This window comes from Schistocerca serialis, chromosome 6, assembly GCF_023864345.2.
Source record: "Schistocerca serialis cubense isolate TAMUIC-IGC-003099 chromosome 6, iqSchSeri2.2, whole genome shotgun sequence".
Classification (NCBI taxonomy): domain Eukaryota; kingdom Metazoa; phylum Arthropoda; class Insecta; order Orthoptera; family Acrididae; genus Schistocerca; species Schistocerca serialis.
The window spans coordinates 97,832,886-97,851,637 of NC_064643.1; the positions used below are offsets into that span (position 1 = coordinate 97,832,886).

At 42.6% G+C, this 18,752-nt stretch overlaps 1 protein-coding gene across 1 annotated transcript in view; it reads right to left on the reverse strand.

Annotated features, from left to right (window-relative positions):
• LOC126484660 (transcription factor SOX-9-like) overlaps window positions 1-18,752 on the reverse strand; it is a 176,051-nt gene that overhangs the window by 83,535 nt on the left and 73,764 nt on the right. Inside the window, exon 2 of the mRNA XM_050108251.1 lies at window positions 3,178-3,289. Coding sequence (XP_049964208.1) covers window positions 3,178-3,289 — 112 coding nt within the window. The remainder of the gene's footprint in view (window positions 1-3,177; window positions 3,290-18,752) is intronic.

Sequence of the window (18,752 nt, forward strand, 5' to 3'; positions counted from 1 at the left end):
GAGGACCATTCGCAACCGTCTCCATGAAGCTGGGCTACGGTCCCGCACGCCGTTAGGCCGTCTTCCTCTCACGCCCCAACATCGTGCAGCCCGCCTCCAGTGGTGTCGCGACAGGCGTGAATGGAGGGACGAATGGAGACGTGTCGTCTTCAGCGATGAGAGTCGCTTCTGCCTTGGTGCCAATGATGGTCGTATGCGTGTTTGGCGGCGTGCAGGTGAGCGCCACAATCAGGACTGCATACGACCGAGGCACACAGGGCCAACACCCGGCATCATGGTGTGGGGAGCGATCTCCTACACTGGCCGTACACCACTGGTGATCGTCGAGGGGACACTGAATAGTGCACGGTACATCCAAACCGTCATCGAACCCATCGTTCTACCATTCCTAGACCGGCAAGGGAACTTGCTGTTCCAACAGGACAATGCACGTCCGCATGTATCCCGTGCCACCCAACGTGCTCTAGAAGGTGTAAGTCAACTACCCTGGCCAGCAAGATCTCCGGATCTGTCCCCCATTGAGCATGTTTGGGACTGGATGAAGCGTCGTCTCACGCGGTCTGCACGTCCAGCACGAACGCTGGTCCAACTGAGGCGCCAGGTGGAAATGGCATGGCAAGCCGTTCCACAGGACTACATCCAGCATCTCTACGATCGTCTCCATGGGAGAATAGCAGCCTGCATTGCTGCGAAAGGTGGATATACACTGTACTAGTGCCGACATTGTGCATGCTCTGTTGCCTGTGTCTATGTGCCTGTGGTTCTGTCAGTGTGATCATGTGATGTATCTGACCCCAGGAATGTGTCAATAAAGTTTCCCCTTCCTGGGACAATGAATTCACGGTGTTCTTATTTCAATTTCCAGGAGTGTATATTACGAGTGCAACATCAGCAATGCAATAAAGAAAATAAAATTGAGTATTCGAGGTGGGAGATGACCTGAAGAGCAATGAGAAACGGGCAGTTTGTTTATACATTGGCTGACAAAAAAATGGAAGCACCTACAAGACATGGGCGGATGTCAACGTCACTTCGTAAACGTGTACACAGCCGGTGGGTGTGGAGTTGCGATCCTCTGCAACAGGTAGAATGGGCTTCAGAGTGCATTATTGTGTTTTGCGTTTTGTTACCAAGTCTGGTATGATAATGCGTAGGATTTTATGGACATATTACATGAAGTAATCAAAACAGCACTTGTATTTTAACTGCAGTAAGAGATCGAGTAAAAGTTAGTTGGGACATTGACGTGTGCGAGCAATGAGGATGACGTTACTAATCGGCTGTATTCCATTCTCAAGGGATAATTGGCAGTCAGAGGACGGCGCAATGTTTTTGCTGAGAAACAGCGTGTCGTTGGGAGTCGGCCGCGTTCCAGAGTCAATGGCACAGCAGGGAACGCAGCCCTGCCAGCTGAAAGCCATCTCGCAGTAGTAAACATTTATACGGGCTCGGGCCGTGAGAGTTTGCAGAAGGTGGAGTGGGAAGCGAAGCCTGTTGAGGGGAAATGGCTCCAGTCCAGCCGCATTCCAACGTCCACAACTTTATTTTTTTTATAAACCAACAGCTATTGGCTCTTCTGAAAAATTAGGTAGGAATGGAAATTTTGCTGGAAATTCCCACTCAACTGCTACAACTATCACGAATTGGCGGAAGGCCGTATGACTCGAAGTAGAAAGGGAGCTCTCGTTTAGAGACGTCCTGTGACTGGACAGGAAAGTGCGGTCCTAGTGCTGTTCTTTTGCAATAGCGGAGTTGTGGGTATTGTGTAGCATCTTCTTGCTTCCCACTGTTGAGCAATTCGGCAATGGCGATTGCAGCTTTCAACACGATCGAGCAGCTGTTCATAATGCACGGCTTGCGGCGGAGTGGTTACACGACAATAACATCCCTATAATGGACTGGCCTCCACAGAGTCCTGACCTCAATGCTACAAAACACTTTGGGATGTTTTGGAACGCAGAGTTCGTGCCAGGTCTCACCGACCGACGTCGTTACCACTCCTCAGTCCAGCACTCCGTGAAGTATGGGCTGCCATTCCCCAAGAAACCTTCCAGCACCTAATTGAACGAATGCCTGCGAGAGTGGAAGCTGTCGTCAAGGCTAAGGGTGGGCCAACACCATACTGAATTCCAGCATTACCGATGGAGGACGCCACCAATGTTACTTAAAACCCGTCTTGATTGCAAATTTTTTTATTATTCATATGACCGGTTTCGGTTCATTCAGAACCATCTTCAGATCTGATATTTCAGTTACAGGAGTAACCCGTCCAAATCCAGCAACTTTCCCATGCTACGTCACGGATGTGACGTAGCATGGGAAAGTTGCTGGATTTGGACGGGTTACTCCTGTAACTGAAATATCAGATCTGAAGATGGTTCTGAATGAACCGAAACCGGTCATATGAATAATAAAAAAATTTGCAATCGAGACGGATTTTAAGTAACATTATAAAATCACTGATTGCTGCTTTCCCATAAGACATTATGTCTGTTTTTGCAAAGGACGCCACCAAGTTGTACGTCATTTTCAGCGAGGTGTCCGGATACTTTTTATCACATTGTGTATCCATACCACTTTAAAGTGAAGTGCAGCATTGACGTCTACTGAAAAGTTGTTACTTCTGCTATCGCATACTTCCAACCATGTCAGTTTCTTGTACTGATTATGATACACCCTATGTGTTAGATACGTGATAAAATAATTTTGACAAGGTTTTTATGTGGGAGTTTCGTCGGCGTTAGCGGAAGTATGTGAAGTTTGGTCCCATTCATACCCTGATGTTCACCGTTGGACATGTGTCCGTATGTGTCAACGTACGCCAGTGTTGTTCGCACCCTGGACCGACGTCATTCCGAAATGGTAATTTCGTGGTGGCGCCAGAGTGGCAGATAAAATCTGAAACAATGGGTGGGCATCGGCGGCGCGGATTTACATACAGAAAGGTGCGCGCCAGTGTTAAGTGCTCCATGCCAATGCCCACGGCTCGTATTTGTTTTACTGGTGCGGAAACTCGCTAAATTAAGGCCCGTAAACACGCGAAAGAGCCTTTCGCGTGGCAGGTGAAAATTACGCCGGAGTACGCTTCTGACGCTTTCGCCACATCAGTTTTGTTTTTACGTGTTTCCACTTTCCCTCGTTTTCACTCTCACTTTTAACGGAAGATAAACTGACTACCTTGTGCTGCTGGGCATTACCTCGCCAGTAGCGAAAGATCACCAGCGGCACAGGTGGATTTCTTTTAAGCTGCTGTGCCAAATGCTGGCTGCGTGCATTCAACAAGTGGAAGCTGTAGTAGAAGACACCGGACGCTAGTGAGCAGTGAGCGGAAACACTTCTGGAGGCTCCACTGGACTCCTTAACTGATGTGCGAGTCAGGACACATTTTAGGTTTTTATATGGGAGCAAAGGATTGCCGTTAATGCGCAGTTGTTGTAAAAACTGTGGACGGACAGGGAGAGCGGAATGAAAAGTCTTAAAAAATGTGTGTATGTATGGTGGGTGGTGATGGGGGGGGGGGGGGGGAGAGCGTGGACGGGGTGGGGGGTTGAAACATAACATCGTGCTGCAGCTCAAAAATCTATGACTGTTATGCCCGGAACTATTCTGCGGAAACAACTTTAAGTATAACGAGATCGTTGTTCCAATCACACTACACACCGACTGAACCGACAAACTACTGCAATGTATCGCTGATTTACTTGTCTGAAAGTGCTTGTTTATTCAGCACTTTCATTTCCCTCCATTAAACGAGGAGGGTTTTTAAAATAACCATCGGTTTGAAGCATGGCCGTTGGAACTTTTCCGTGGCCGTTTTGTGCACGCTCGGAAAGTAATCTGAACTGTTGGCTATCCACAAACGCCATTACTTTAGCTTTCGTTTGCATGAAAATTCATTTTGTAGTTTAAAATAGCTCAGACGATTGAACATGTCTCCGATTGTGAAATTCGCACTCTTATTCCGTTCTTAAATGCAAGAGGCGTGAAGAGTGCCGAAATTCATCGTCAAGATTAGTGGATTACCTACAGAAAACGATATGAGAGCGAAAATGATTTGAAAAAGTTGTAGAGAATTTAAATATGGAAGCACAAATATGCACGATGAGTAAAGAATTGGGTGACCGTCCGTCATTCTTGATGAACTACTACTGAAAGTCGATAAAAAATTCAAGAAGACGCACAATTTTCATCATTATCCCAACCCTTTTCTCATGACAGTTTGCGAGTTTTCGCGGCTCCTGTATTTAAGAAAGGATAAATAAATGTTCATGCAAGAGACAGCTATCGTAATGACGCTTGTAGATAGCCAACTGTTGAAGGTACTTTGCAAGCATGCGCAGTACGGCGGCTGCAAAGTTCCAACGGCTCATATTCACAACGGCACTTAATTTAAAACGTGCCTCGTATCTCGTCTATACTACATAGCAAAGTTGTCTTTGCTGTGCTCTATGCGACTCGAATATAATCAGTTTCGATTAATCGATACAAGGTATGTAGCAACATCTTTGCTTGGTCACTGTGGCAGTTTTAAATCTCCAGTTTTTGCTTTCGACCAGTGCGAACTGTTCACAGTTCGCTGCCCGTATGGTTCTCTTCGTCTGAAGGGTTTTCGCTGTTCGGGTGCTGTTCTGTGGAGTCGAAGAGTGCAGTTTGTGCGAAGTCCTGATATTGATAGGAAGATACCTTGTGTCTGATGGAGGTGTCTGATGGAGGTGTCTCGGGTGAGAACATTACAGCTTATGTGCTGTGCTGAAGATTAGCTTTCGTGGCGAAGTTAGTTTGGCACTGCTTATAATTAGATAAGATGTTTCCCCGAGTGGGTGTTTAGTAGCGTGATTACGTAATAGTTCAGAGTTTGCTTATACTTAACTGATTGGAAGTTTACTATAGTATCATACAGTATTTCACTTTCTAATATTGTAAATTCCGAGACTTATTTTTCATTCACTAAGAGTTGAACAATTGTGGAAACGATGTTGCTTCTGCTTTTAACTCTGTCTTGCAATTGTAGATTGTAATATGTATCCGGAACTGCAAAGCTATTTTCTTGTGTTCAGTGATAATATACTGCTTGTTAATTAACTTCGCTTTGTCTCATTTTAACACCAACCTTATCATTCTTTACAATCATCCACTTCAGTGAGCCACGTTGCTTAGCTGCCACTGTCTTATTGTTTACGTGAGCTGACTACACGACTCACATGCACTGATGGATAGGCACCTATTGAGCTGCGTGATCTTGGGTTTGAGGTGTTGATAAATGTAGATCGACGTGTGCTGTTGTGTGTATTGCTGCTTGAGCTATGTTGTCTTTCTCACTATCACGATGTTATGTAGGAAGGAGAGTCAGAATATAAAGCTTCACCTGGAGACTGACTAAGCGTCTTGTATACCAAATCTAAGTATACACAACCGAGCAGGCAGCATCAGTGCACGGTTGGACACTATGAGCAGAAAGCTAACATATATTCATTACAGTCCATTGCCTTTGCGAACCAATACACTCATCGGGCAATATACAAGTGTTGGATATACAGACCCATTTCTTTCCGCTGCGCTAAATTCGGGAAAGTGTGCGCTTTTGGGAATATTCTATGCTTTTAAAAACACACACACACACTTTTAGTTTATTAACGACAATGCGACGGTTTTTCGTTCTTGTGAACCTACTGATCATTTACTAGCCACAACTCCATTTACTTAACATATTTGATATTAAATCTGCCAAAAGTCCTTCATTGTTGGAATACCTGTTCAGGGTATTCCATTCCTTTGACCCTTCTTACTGTTTTTAAACAAAATTTTTAATTTAACATTTTCATTGCAATGTTATGTGCTGCAGTTTCGGATTGTCTTTACAGAATCTCTCTTTCTTGTGGGATACTGTTTCCTGCTTTAACCACAAATCCTATAATTTAATTGCAGTCTTCTGATCAAATTTTCTATGTATTGGTATTACTGCATATCATGAGAATAGGCAACTGTAGACATACGTTCATTCTTGAGAAACAATCTAACGTGTCCGCATATTTATATCCTGATCTGTATATTATGGTATGCACATAGTATGGCTGGTTGTGTTCAATGAGACAAATGTAGCTTTAAATGTGAACATTTTAGGTTAGGCGTACCGTGATTGTTGCTGACATTAAATGAAACAAGCTTACTGTTACCAGTAACTGTTTATTTATCTCCATGACGCATTTAAAAGGTTCAAACCTCCATCATCAGGTGGATTTACATTTGTTAATATGACATTTGTATGTGTTGTGCTACGATTTTTTGGGGAAACTTGTGGCCCTGTCTACAGTGGTCACAGGTTACTTTCACTGTCGTAACACATCACATGTATACTGTGATTGAGCAATGGTCGGCTTGCGCTAATGTTGTTTTTCCTTTTGGGTATTTTGTCACCATCGAGTGCCGTCTAATTTCTCCCGCAGTTACTACCTGAACGAGTTGCTTACTTGCCTCAGTCAGTGGCAGCAGCAGCGTTAAACGATACTAATACTACCGTAACGTCTTTGTTGTGGCAGTTATATTTCCGTGTCATAGCTGTGTGTGTGTGGGCAGTTGGTAGGTTGCGGCGGAGCAGCGAGGAAGTCTCTGCGGCGTGTGATCAGGCCGGAGCTGTTGGCGGCGTGCACTCGTGGTCGGAGTTGTGTGGCACTAGCTGCGAGAACTGCTAAGTTCGTCGTCCACCGCACCTGCACACTGGAGATGACTCATCAGTGAACCTGTCATGAAAGCTCAACCACTGTGACATCTCTACATTGATTGGTGGTTGTTGCATCCTGGGCTGTCACCGCAAGCGGCAACGTGATGTTGTGTTGGAGAAGGCAAAATTTTGCAGCCGTCTCCTAGTATGGTGTTTAAACTTCGAAATGAATATAATTCATTAGTGAATTGCACCAGCGGTATCTTCTGCCTTGTGGCCGTTAACGTTCCGGTTACCTGCCCTGGTCGTCAGCGTAGTTTTGCGGCAGTGTGTTTTCCTCGCCGTGTTGATGCTGTCCGGGACGGCGTTTAGTCCGACAGCTTGGTGTTGTTCTCTTTTTTTTTTCAGTGTTTATTGTGCCTTGACTGTGTTAATAATCCAATTATTAAGACATAATCCTGCTGCGATCCTCGTCTTTGCTGATACTTTTGGTTGTTGTGCTGTTGGTCGGGTGGAAGGGAATTGATTATGCGATTGGTTTGTTCGTCAGCCATCCGTAGGTCGTTCTGCAACCCTATTGTTTAGTATTACGCTTGCTGTCTGTCTCACCTAAACTGTGGTTTCCTCCCCAGGGCGACCCTTGCACTTCTGAGCACCACTGTTTGTTGTTTTTGATTGTCATTTGGTCGCAGGTACTGTGCCAGGTCTTCAGCTGTGTATTAATATTGCCTGTTTTATGTTTAGTAAATGGCCTTTAGCCGAACTTCATAACAACCTTAATATTAGCGCTACAGTCGTGTTTCATTTAAAATTCTTGTTGCATGCATTTAGGCCTTCAGCCGCGTTTATTTCAGAATCGGTGGCTTTAATATGTCTGTAAGGTTTCTCTTTAATTATCTTGAATTCTTGAAACGGCCTTCAGCCGCGTTCTGTAAATGATCAGATGACTGGAAATGTGTTGCCTGATCGGACGAGCCTCGTTTCAAATTGTATTGAGCAAATGCATATGTACGGGCGTGGAGACAAGCTCATGAATCCACGGACCCTGCATGTCAGATCGTCTTTAATTATTCTTGAGTAATTGTTTGGGCCTTCAGCCGACAAGATACTTCAAGTTTTCTTAAGATGTTTTTATGTTGTACTGTGTAAAATCTTATCTTTAAAGCCTCTCTATTATTATGCAAAGAAAAATGTTTTATTGCGCCTTCAGCCGAAGAATTAACTTGAATTTCCCTTAATATGGCCTTTAGCCGGAATTTGTAAATGCTTGGCTTTTAAAGAATTTCCTTATCTGATGTGAAACATTATTTCGGCCTTTAGCCAAGAAGATATTGTAATTTTACTTAAGTCAGGCCTTCAGCCGTTGCTTTAAAGCCTGGTGTTTTAAAAGCTATCATTTAAACTTATTCTGGAGAAGTTACTTGGGCCCTCAGCTGTGAATTGATCTTTGATGTTTTAAAGAGAAACCTGTGCACTGGCTTGTGGAATAAAGTTGGATGTGTTCTTGTATAACTAACAGTAATTGACCTTGGACCCTTTCCACAACCCGATCCGCTCTGTCCTGCGAAACCAGATTACAATCATATTTTGTGAACGAAAATCGTCATTCTGACATAAGAAATCTTCGTCTCCGAAGTGTTCCACTGCTATACACAGCACACAATACAGCAAAATATTTTTCACATCCTTCTGCATTTAGCATTTTCTTAAGTGCAGTAACGGGAACAAATCATAACCACTAAAACCGTCACAGTCGTCGTACTTCATTGCCAGGTATCGCTCTGCAGGCACACGCCAAGCCAAACACTTCCATCAGATTGCCACAGAGTATATCACTCTTGTCCAGTCATCCACCGTCCTGTGGCGTCGATCTTTACCCTAACTCAACCGTTGCTCAGCACTGACCACATGTAATGTCCCCACAGAAAATACCCTCTACCAAGCACCAATTAATCATTGTCAATCAAACCATCCACATTCATTCACTTTGGAAAAGTATCTGATCTGATTTTGCGGCGACAGCTAGACGACGCCAAAGTATTTTCTAGCGCGTTTATTCTTTGAAATAACAGAGATGCATATATGCATTCTCCATGGTTGTTAGAGTGGTAACTAGGACAGCTTCTGGAGTGGGGATTGAGGTATTGACGTATTTCTGAGAATTACATATTCTGATTTTCTTCTCGCTAAATTGAGCGAATTAACTTTTGTGCCACTAGCGGTTTGTTTGAATAGAAAGAGAGTGTAAACGGAAAATAATTAAGACGTGGAATCACCGGAGATCTGGACATGTAATGGAGATGGATTTAATACACAATTTCCTTCATAAATAAGGTTTGTGACTTTTTGTTCCGGAGTGAATGAACGAATAAGTTTTTTTCTGAACCATTTGATGATCACGTTCGCTCTGTAATTAGTGGGGAAGTTTCAGCTGTGTCGAAGAGAGCCTGCAATCACTGAGTCTGTGTTAAATCGTCCAAAAAGGCTTCGTACACACCTGGAATTCGTAATCTTTCGTAAAAGGAACAAATTGTCCACACGATTGATTCTCCCGACTGAATACAGTGTTTAACAGTAATAATAAATGTAAAGATCTTTTACAGCAAGCCAGCCGCTGATTACCAAGACGAAGGACTCCACCAAAGATCCTATTTGGCTGATTTCACGTAATGAAATATTATAATAAAAACTGTACATAGATAAAGGAGAGAAAGAGAGAGAGCGAATGAAAATAGAGATAATACTAATAATCCTCCATTAGTCTAACTTTTCGCCTGTCTTATCACGGATCAGCCAAGACACGGGAGGCCCTTACATTACTGTATAGATTTATGTGTGAAGGTGAAAGGGTCTTAATGGCAACAGATACACGTCTATACAGACAAAACATTACACAAAGTTAGTGGCTAGTTGCATTCATCATCTATTCATAGAGGAAGAGACGACAACTTATTATTATAATGTTAAACACAGAAATGTGTGACATGTGAGGAGCGCACCCCATACTTTTTAATTCGCTAAGCGCAGTCATTACGTTAACTGTACTCCTGGTAGCACTTTGAAGCACTTTGAAGATCCCTTCCGCAAAGCTCGGCGGTTCCTGGCCGTCAGTACAAAAGGACTACCCGGCCTCGGTTTAGCTGTGGCTGATTCTTCTCGGTTTCACTTCTCTGTCACATCACCAGACGTCGACTTGGGGTAGCTTTACAAGGATTTAAAAGTTATCCATGTGACTTCTCATGGCTTGTCCCTTTTCTATGTCAATGAGCTCAGATTGATTCTGCTATTACTTTTCAATACTGACAACTACTTCCCGTCTCCTTTTTTACTAGCGGGTCCTCCTCATGTGAGATATAGTGGTCAAGTCCGCATTACACAGAGATATCTGTACACGTTTAATCAGATAATGTACGGTATCACATTTACACTGAAGAGCCAAAGCAACTGGTACACCTTCCTAATTTCGTGTAGGGCCCCCGTGAGAACTCAGGAGTGCCGCAAGACGACGTGGCATCGACTCGACTAATGTTGGGTGTGGTCCTGGAGGGAACGGACACGATGAATCCTGCACGGCTGTCCATAAATCTGTCAGAGTACGAGAGGGCGGAGATTTCGTCTGAACAGCATGTTGCAAGGCATCCCGAATGTCCCCAATAATGTTCGTGTCTGGGAAGTTTGGGAGCCAGCAGAAGTGTTTAAACTCAAAAGAGTGTTCCTGGAACCATTCTGTAGAAATTCTGTGCGTGTGGAGTGTCGCATTGTCGTGCTGGAATTGCCCACGTCCGTCGGAATGCACAATGGACATTAATCGATGCGGGTAATCAGGCAGGATGTTTACGTACGTGTCACCTGTCACAGTTGTATCTAGACGTATCAGGGGTCCAACTGCACACGCCCCACACCATTACAGAGCCTCCACCACCTTGAACAGTCCCCTGCTGACATGCAGGGTCCGTGGATTCATGAGCTTGTCTCCACACCCGTACATATCCATCTGCTCAATACAATTTGAAACGAGGCTCGTCCGACCAGGCAACACATTTCCAGTCATCAACAGTCCAACGTCGGAGCTGATGGGCCTAGGCGAGGCGTAAAGCTTTGTGTTATGCAGTCATCAACGGTACACGAGTGGGCCATCGGCTCCGAAAGCCTGAATCGATGATGTTACGTTGAAGGATCGCACACTTACACTTGTTGATGGCCCAGCATTGAAATCTGCAGCAATTTGCGGAAGAGTTGCACTTCTGTCACGCTGAACGATTATCTTCAGTCGTCGTTAGTCCCGTTCTTGCAGGATCTTTTTTCAGCCACAGCGATGTCGGAGATTTGATTTTTTCCCGGATTCCTTATACTCACAGTACACTCGTGAAACGGTCGTACGGGAAAATCCGCACTTCACCGCTACATTGGAGATGCTGTGTCCCATCGCTCGTGGACCGACTGTAACAGCACGTTCAACCTGACTCACTTCTTTATAACCTGCCATTGTAGTAGCAGTAACCGACCAAACAACTGCGCCAGACACTTGTTGTCTTATATAGCCGTTGCCAGCCGCAGCGCCGTATTCTGCCTGTTTAAATATCTCTGTATTTGAATATGTATTCCTATATGTTTCTTTGACGCTTCACTGTATTATTTTATTCTTAACCCCGAGTCCAGTAGCGGACAATAAAAATAACTATTGTAGGCACAGGAAGTTTTCTCCAAACGAATTTGCTTTCCATGTATCTAATATTGCTAATAAATGTTGAACAAGTTAGTGAGAGTGCAAGTCAAGCATAGCATTATTTAGAAGTGAAACGTTCAGCAACGTTAATCTGGAGAAACGTAAACTATTTAAAACGTAATGCGTGTAGGATCAACAACGCCGTTCTTCACTAAAAGTAATAGCATTATAAAAATACTCGAAACACAGAAGATCGTGTGACATTTATGGGATATCGAGCAGAATTTGGAAGAATGTTTTGTAAGTTAGGAAGTTATGTAGTTCTCGATTCCATATATGTGATACATGACTAACACAATTTTTCCGCACATTTTAAAATAACAAAGGAGTAAGTTGCGAAATGTGTTATCCTCACCGAATTTCTTTACTATCATATTTTCCAAAATGTTCGAGCAAATATACACTTAAGAATAGCCTCACAATTAAATACAAACAATTTGTCTACTATATCACAAATTGAGATCCAGGAGATCAGTTCATCTGTGGATGTAGTTTACGCATTTACTCATTTTTAAATACATTTTACTTTCTGAATCAAGGTATACTAAAGGGGAAAAATCGAAATACCAAGCAGGAGTTATGCGACATAAACGAAAGTTGGTTGGCGTGTTCCTACATCTGAATGATGATGTCTTTCCAAATTTCGCACTAGTCGCGTAATAGTGGTACTGGTAGCGCCACGTTGAGGATGCTAATCAGCTGTGCTTTAGATATATACTGTAAAGGTCAGGTACGTTACTTACCTTTGAGACCGCACGTGGCGGGTTGATGTTAATCAAGAATCCCTTAAACGCGACAAAGACACCATTACCAACGCGTCATTGATTTAGAACGAGGTCGTGTAATAGGGCTACGAGAGAATGGATGTTCCATCTGCGATACTGCAGGAAGACTTGGTGGAAATGTAGGCACTGTACATGGCTGCTGTCAGCTGTGGTCACGTGCATGACTGGTCCCGAGAAAACAGGTCCCCGGACAGCCACATGGCATTACCAATAGCGAAGACCTCCGTGTTTGGCTTACGACTGTGGCATATCTTCCTGCGTCCGTAGCATCGGTTCTAGAGGCAGTTGGCACCACAGTGACACAACAAACAGCTACAAATCGGTTACTGTAAGTACAACTCCCAGCCAGACACCCTGTTCAGTCCGTTCCACTGACCCCAAGCCACCGCCATCTACGACTTCAGTGGTGTCGAGCGATAGCTCGTTGGAGGGCGGGGTGGAGGTCTGTTGTGTTTTCCGATGAAAGCTGGATCTGCCTCGATGAAAGCGATGGGCGTGTGCTGCGTAAAAGAAGGCTGGTTGAGGGTCTGCAACGAAGCTGTCGCTCTGCACCCTATATCTGCACCTGGAGCTATGGTCTGGGGTGCGATTTCGCGTGACATTAGGAGCACTCTCTTGCTTATGGTTTAAATGGCTCTGAGCGCTATGAGACTATGAGACTTCTGAGGTCATCAGTCGCCTAGAACTTGTTGTTGTTGATGTCTTCAGTCCTGAGATTGGTTTGACGCAGCTCTCCATGCTACTCTATCCTGTGCAAGCTTCCTCATCTCCCAGTACCTACTGCAACCTACATCTTTCTGAATCTGCTTAGTGTATTCATCTCTTGGTCTCCCTCTACGATTTTTACCCTCCACGCTGCGCTCCAATGCTAAATTTGTGATCCCTTGATGCCTCAGAACATGTCCTACCAACCGGTCCCTTCTTCTTGTCAAGTTGTGCCACAAACTCCTCTTCTCCCCAATTCTATTCAATACCTCCTCATTAGTTATGTGATCTACCCATTTAATCTTCAGCATTCTTCTGTAGCACCACATTTGGAAAGCTTCTATTTTCTTCTTGTCTAAACTATTTATCGTCCATGTTTCACTTCCGTACATGGCTACACTCCATACAAATACTTTCAGAAACGACTTCCTGACACTTAAATCTAAACTCGATGTTAACAAATTTCTCTTCTTCAGAAACGCTTTCCTTGCCATTGCCAGTCTACATTTTATATCCTCTCTACTTCGACCATCATCAGTTATTTTGCTCCCCAGATAGCAAAACCCTGTACTACTTTAAGTGTCTCATTTCCTAATCTAATTCCCTCAGCATCACCCGACTTAATTCGACTAGATTCCATTATCCTCGTTTTGCTTTTGTTGATGTTCATCTTATATCCTCCTTTCAAGACACTGTCCATTTCGTGCAACTGCTCTTCCAAGTCCTTTGATGTCTCTGACAGAATTACAATGTCATCGGCGAACCTCAAAGTTTTTATTCTTCTCCATGGATTTTAATACCTATTGCGAATTTTTCTTTTGTGTCCTTTACTGCTTGCTCAATATACAGATTGACTAAGATCGGGGAGAGGCTACAACCCTGTCTCACTCCCTTCCCAACCGCTGCTTCCCTTTCATGCCCCTCGACTCTTATAACTGCCATCTGGTTTCTGTACAAATTGTAAATAGCCTTTCGCTCCCTGTATTTTACCCCCGTCACCTTTAGAATTTGAAAGAGAGTTTTCCAGTCAACGTTGTCAAAAGCTTTCTCAAAGTCTACAAATGCTAGAAATGTAGGTTTGCCTTTCCTTAATCTATTTTCTAAAATAAGTCGTAGGGTCAGTATTGCCTCACGTGTTCCAATATTTCTGCGGAATCCAAACTGATCTTCGCCGAGGTTGGCTTCTACCAGTTTTTCCATTCGGCTGTAAAGAATTCGCGTTAGTATTTTGCAGCTGTGACTTATTAAACTGATAGTTCGGTAATTTTCACATCTGTCAACACGTGCTTTCTTTGGGATTGGAATTATTATATTCTTCTTGAAGTCTGAGGGTATTTCGCCTGTCTCATACATCTTTCTCACCAGATGGTAGAATTTTGTCAGGACTGGCTCTCTCAAGGCCGTCAGTAGTTCCAATGAAATGATGTCTACTCCCGGGGCCTTGTTTCGACTCGGGTCTTTCAGTGCTCTGTCAAACTCTTCACGCAGTATCGTATCTCCCATTTCATCTTCATCTACATCCTCTTCCATTTCCATAATATTGTCCTCAAGTACATCGCCCTTGTATAAACCCTCTATATACTCCTTCCACCTTCCTGCATTCCCTTCTTTGCTTAGAACTGGGTTTCCATCAACGCTAGATCTTAGAACTACTTAAACGTCACTAACCTAAGGACATCACACACATCCATTCCCGAGGCAGGATTCGAACCTGCGCCCATAGCGGTCGCGCGGTGCCAGACTGAAGCGCCTAGAACCGCTCGCCCACAACGGCCGGCTCTCTTGGTTATGTCACGCACTCTGCAATCTGGTGGTTCGCCTTGTCTTGCTGTCATGAATAGCGTTCCGAGGAGTGTTTTGCAACAGGATAACGCGCGTCCATATATCGCTCTTATAACACAACATACTCTACGGAGTGTCGACATCTTGGCTTGGTCTGCTCGGTCACCAGATCTGCCTTCAGTCAGGCACATATTGGGCATCATAGGACGACGACTCCAGCGCCATCCACAACCAGCATCAACCATTCCTGTATTGATCGGCCAGGTACAACAGACACGGAACTACATTCCACAATCTGACACCCGGCACCTGCAAAACATAATAATTGATTTGCATGCTTTCATTCAACGTACTGGCTATTACACGAGTTATTTACGTACTAGTATTTCATATTTCCAATGACTTGTCTGGAGTTTACATTAAACTGTGAACTCGCAAAGTTGATGACTTTTGTATGTTACCGAGACAAACATATTCGTGAAATTTCATTGGAAATGAAGTCCCATGCATCTGGACAGAGCGTAGGGGAACGATGCGGGAGTCCCGCGCCGCCGTACGAGGAAATGTCCTAATGGAGGTGGTTTGCCGTTGCCTTCCTCCGACCGTAATAGGTATGAAAGATGATGATGAAGACGACACTGTAACACCCAGTCATCTCGGGGCAGGTGAGAATCCCTGACCCCACCGGGAATCGAACCAGGGACCCCGTGCTCGGGAAGCGAGAACGCTACCGCGAGACCACGAGTGGCGGACAGAAATTTCATTACTACACAAATTATTTTTTGCTGCTGCGATTTGTTTTCCGACAGTGTATATTCTTACCAAAGCATAAGCTTTTCTGGAATTAATCAAATGCTTTGAGTCGCACATAACAAAAACTGTGCCAAACTAATTCAGAATAATACAGAATAATTCGAACGATGCCAGAAAGAGAGAATATCTTAGCGCGTGGCGAGGAGTTACTAATGGATTGTGATAGGCGTCAACTATTGGTCTAATAGGTTTCAACAATATATTCATTGAAACTTGTTTACAAAAGAAGAATGACACTAAGAATTAAGTAATACACAATCTGGAGTCACAGAATAGGGCAGAATGTTCAAATTTTTTTGGTGTAGGTACTGACGTAATTTTGAACTGGAAGAGCTTGACAAACACCTATGTTTTGCTCTTTGAATGCCATTTACAGACGAAAAATAGCACATAAACATCTAAAAATATTACGCATATTCATAACATTGTCTATATTATTGTGGAGTGATTCGCATCATTTACAAAGGAACTGTCTATTGAACGGAAGAGGTCAGTGATGTTAATGTGTAGTGTTTACCATCTATAGCCTAGTGCATTCCGCTTCAAGAGGTAGGTATTCTAATTGCGTCATCAAAATGTGTATTTATATTCGTTGACGAAATCATTATCAGCAGTCCATCACAATGTGAGGATAACAGTAACGTTCACAGCTACAACACTTGAAGAAAATACAATGACAGTCATTATTCATTCCTAAAGCTGCCATTTATTCAGAAAGGTCTTCAATGTGGACCCGTTATCGAATATAAACAAAAGTCTGATAGAAGATAAAACAAATTTTGGATGTTATTTCTCAAATCTTCCATTAAATTTAAGTACGTTGCACTAGGAAGATTATTAGTGTCTAAGACTAATAGCCTCATATTTATCAAATTTAAGCCACTCTACTGTTTCACGTGTGTAAATGGCCAGCATGTAGTCACACACACAAACAAATAATTTTTAAGTAGCATGTACTCCTACATCATTTACATTCCGTGCAAATGATCTGTCGCACATGAAACTAAGTCGCAAGCTCAATTTGTTATCGATGGCTGTGTGGCTGGCGACGAAGGTTACAACGATACGTAAAGCTTTCATAATGAAACTGACGATGGATTTCTTGATTGCTGTCGATAGTGGAGGAGGTGATGGTGATTACTGATGTTGCAGTTCTGGAGCTGATGTATCGGTGATGATTTCTATGGAGATGATGTCAAAACTTACATTGTAGCTTTGGTTTCTGACGGTACGTTTTGGTAGAATTAGACCTAGTTCTTTCGCAAGAGCTCATTGTGATTCTACTATTCATTTATCTCCAGATGGAACAGGGAACTAGGCTGAAGTGCAATATCTTTGAGACCTAAGGAAGCCAGAGGAAGTTTTCTAAACGTTAATTAGAATGCTGGTAGTGATGTAGCTGATGACTCTGGGAGAGGAAAAGGAGGAGATAGGGAAAAAACTGGAGTGCTAGTTAATAACAACACCAACTGTATTTTAGAATAGTGAACATTCTAAATCGCTCTTTTTGGCCTGAAATTAAACAACGTTTTACTCATGAATAGAGGGTAAGATTTAGCATTATTGAAAACACATGAAACATATTAATTAATTTCTAATAACTAATTAAACGAAAGACATGCTACCGGTATTTTTCTGTCTTGCTACAGCTATTCCAATTCTGCACGCCCAATGCGATCATTAACCTTCCTATTCCAGGCTCTGTTTACCACATGGGCTATAAGCATTGTAACTCAGTTTCTTTCCAGATTTATTTTTAATACCCCTGTTTACGTCCTGTCTTCCTACGATTATATATATTTTTTGAAACATATTTATCCTCCTACCACCAGTACAACACATTTCTTTCGCCATGAATGTTAAACATATTACAGCCGGAAGACTTAAAAAAACACGAGCTGGTTTACACAGGTTAGCGTTCCGAAACATAATATTTTCACAACAAAGAAAAAGCACAGATCAAAATTTATAAATTTTTCAACAGCAGTGGAAGCTATAACACTCCCAGAGATGCTGCGCTTTGTTATTTTAAAGGATTTTCTGACAAGCACTGCGTGCTATTGTGGACTGGAAACGTTTGTACGAGAGATGTAAATTATTGGAGAAAGTACATTTTGATATAAAATTGACTGAAGCTAATCAAAATGGATGTTTATTCATAATATTGCCGAACCAATGTGCAGAAATATTCAGTGACGTCAGAAACAGCAGATTACAAAACGAAATACATTGAAAATTTCTCATTTTTTCCGTTTACCGTCCTTCCTTAAAGCAAACAAAAGACGAAGGATGAGCACACAGTGGCAATGTAAACACGCACATTCAGTACACAGAGGAAAGTGGAAGTGACGTGCTGCAATAAATGTAATCGAAAAAGCGGGGGGAATCGGCCATCTGGAATATAGGGACCGAGGAAATACGTCTCCAGAACGACACACATGAATTAACAACTCTGAAAATCGTAAATAATACCAAAGGATAACTTAACCTCGCGAAACTTGTGCTGCGAAAGTTGTTTCTAACCTGAAAAATTAGAAAATAGCAAGAGAAAACGTAACGTAGTAACATACTCTTAACTACTGCGTAACACGTTTATTATATTCATAAAACAAATATGCGTTCAGGCTACTGAATCTGCTTCACAAGTAAAAGAAGTGGAACGCATATAACAAACAGGAAAGTACATTTCATTTGGTTACAAAGACAGAATATACCTCTATGAATTAAAATATTTTTTTAAATTTAAAAACCCTTGATAAAAGCAGTAAATAATATTCTATTAACTGAGAGTACTTAAATTTTTGATTGTCATATTACATAAGAAATCCATGGATTCGTATGAGCAGTTATAGGTGCATAATCAACATACCACATCGGAACTTGACGTACGTGGCAACAAAATAAAAAGCTATTCACAGAACATAACATCTTCAACAATAATTGTACAATCCACAGAAATGAGTTATAAATGATTCAATTGTATCATTGTATTTTAATAAGTCATTGCATATGATGTGAAACATAAAAACCGTCAGACCACGAAGTGAATTAGATAATTTTGGTTACCATTGGTAAGGAACCCCTTGAGTGCGAGCTCACAAGTTCAGTCTTTAGTAAGATTCATTTGACAGTGTTATATTAACAGTTATGCCAAGAAAAATATTGGTTGCTAATGACTCAAAATGTGCATCAGGAGGGTGACAGAAAATGAGTGTCCAGGAGGTGCAGAGATCAACCTTCTTTGGGATATATGTTTTACACTTCACTAAATGGATATCGTCGA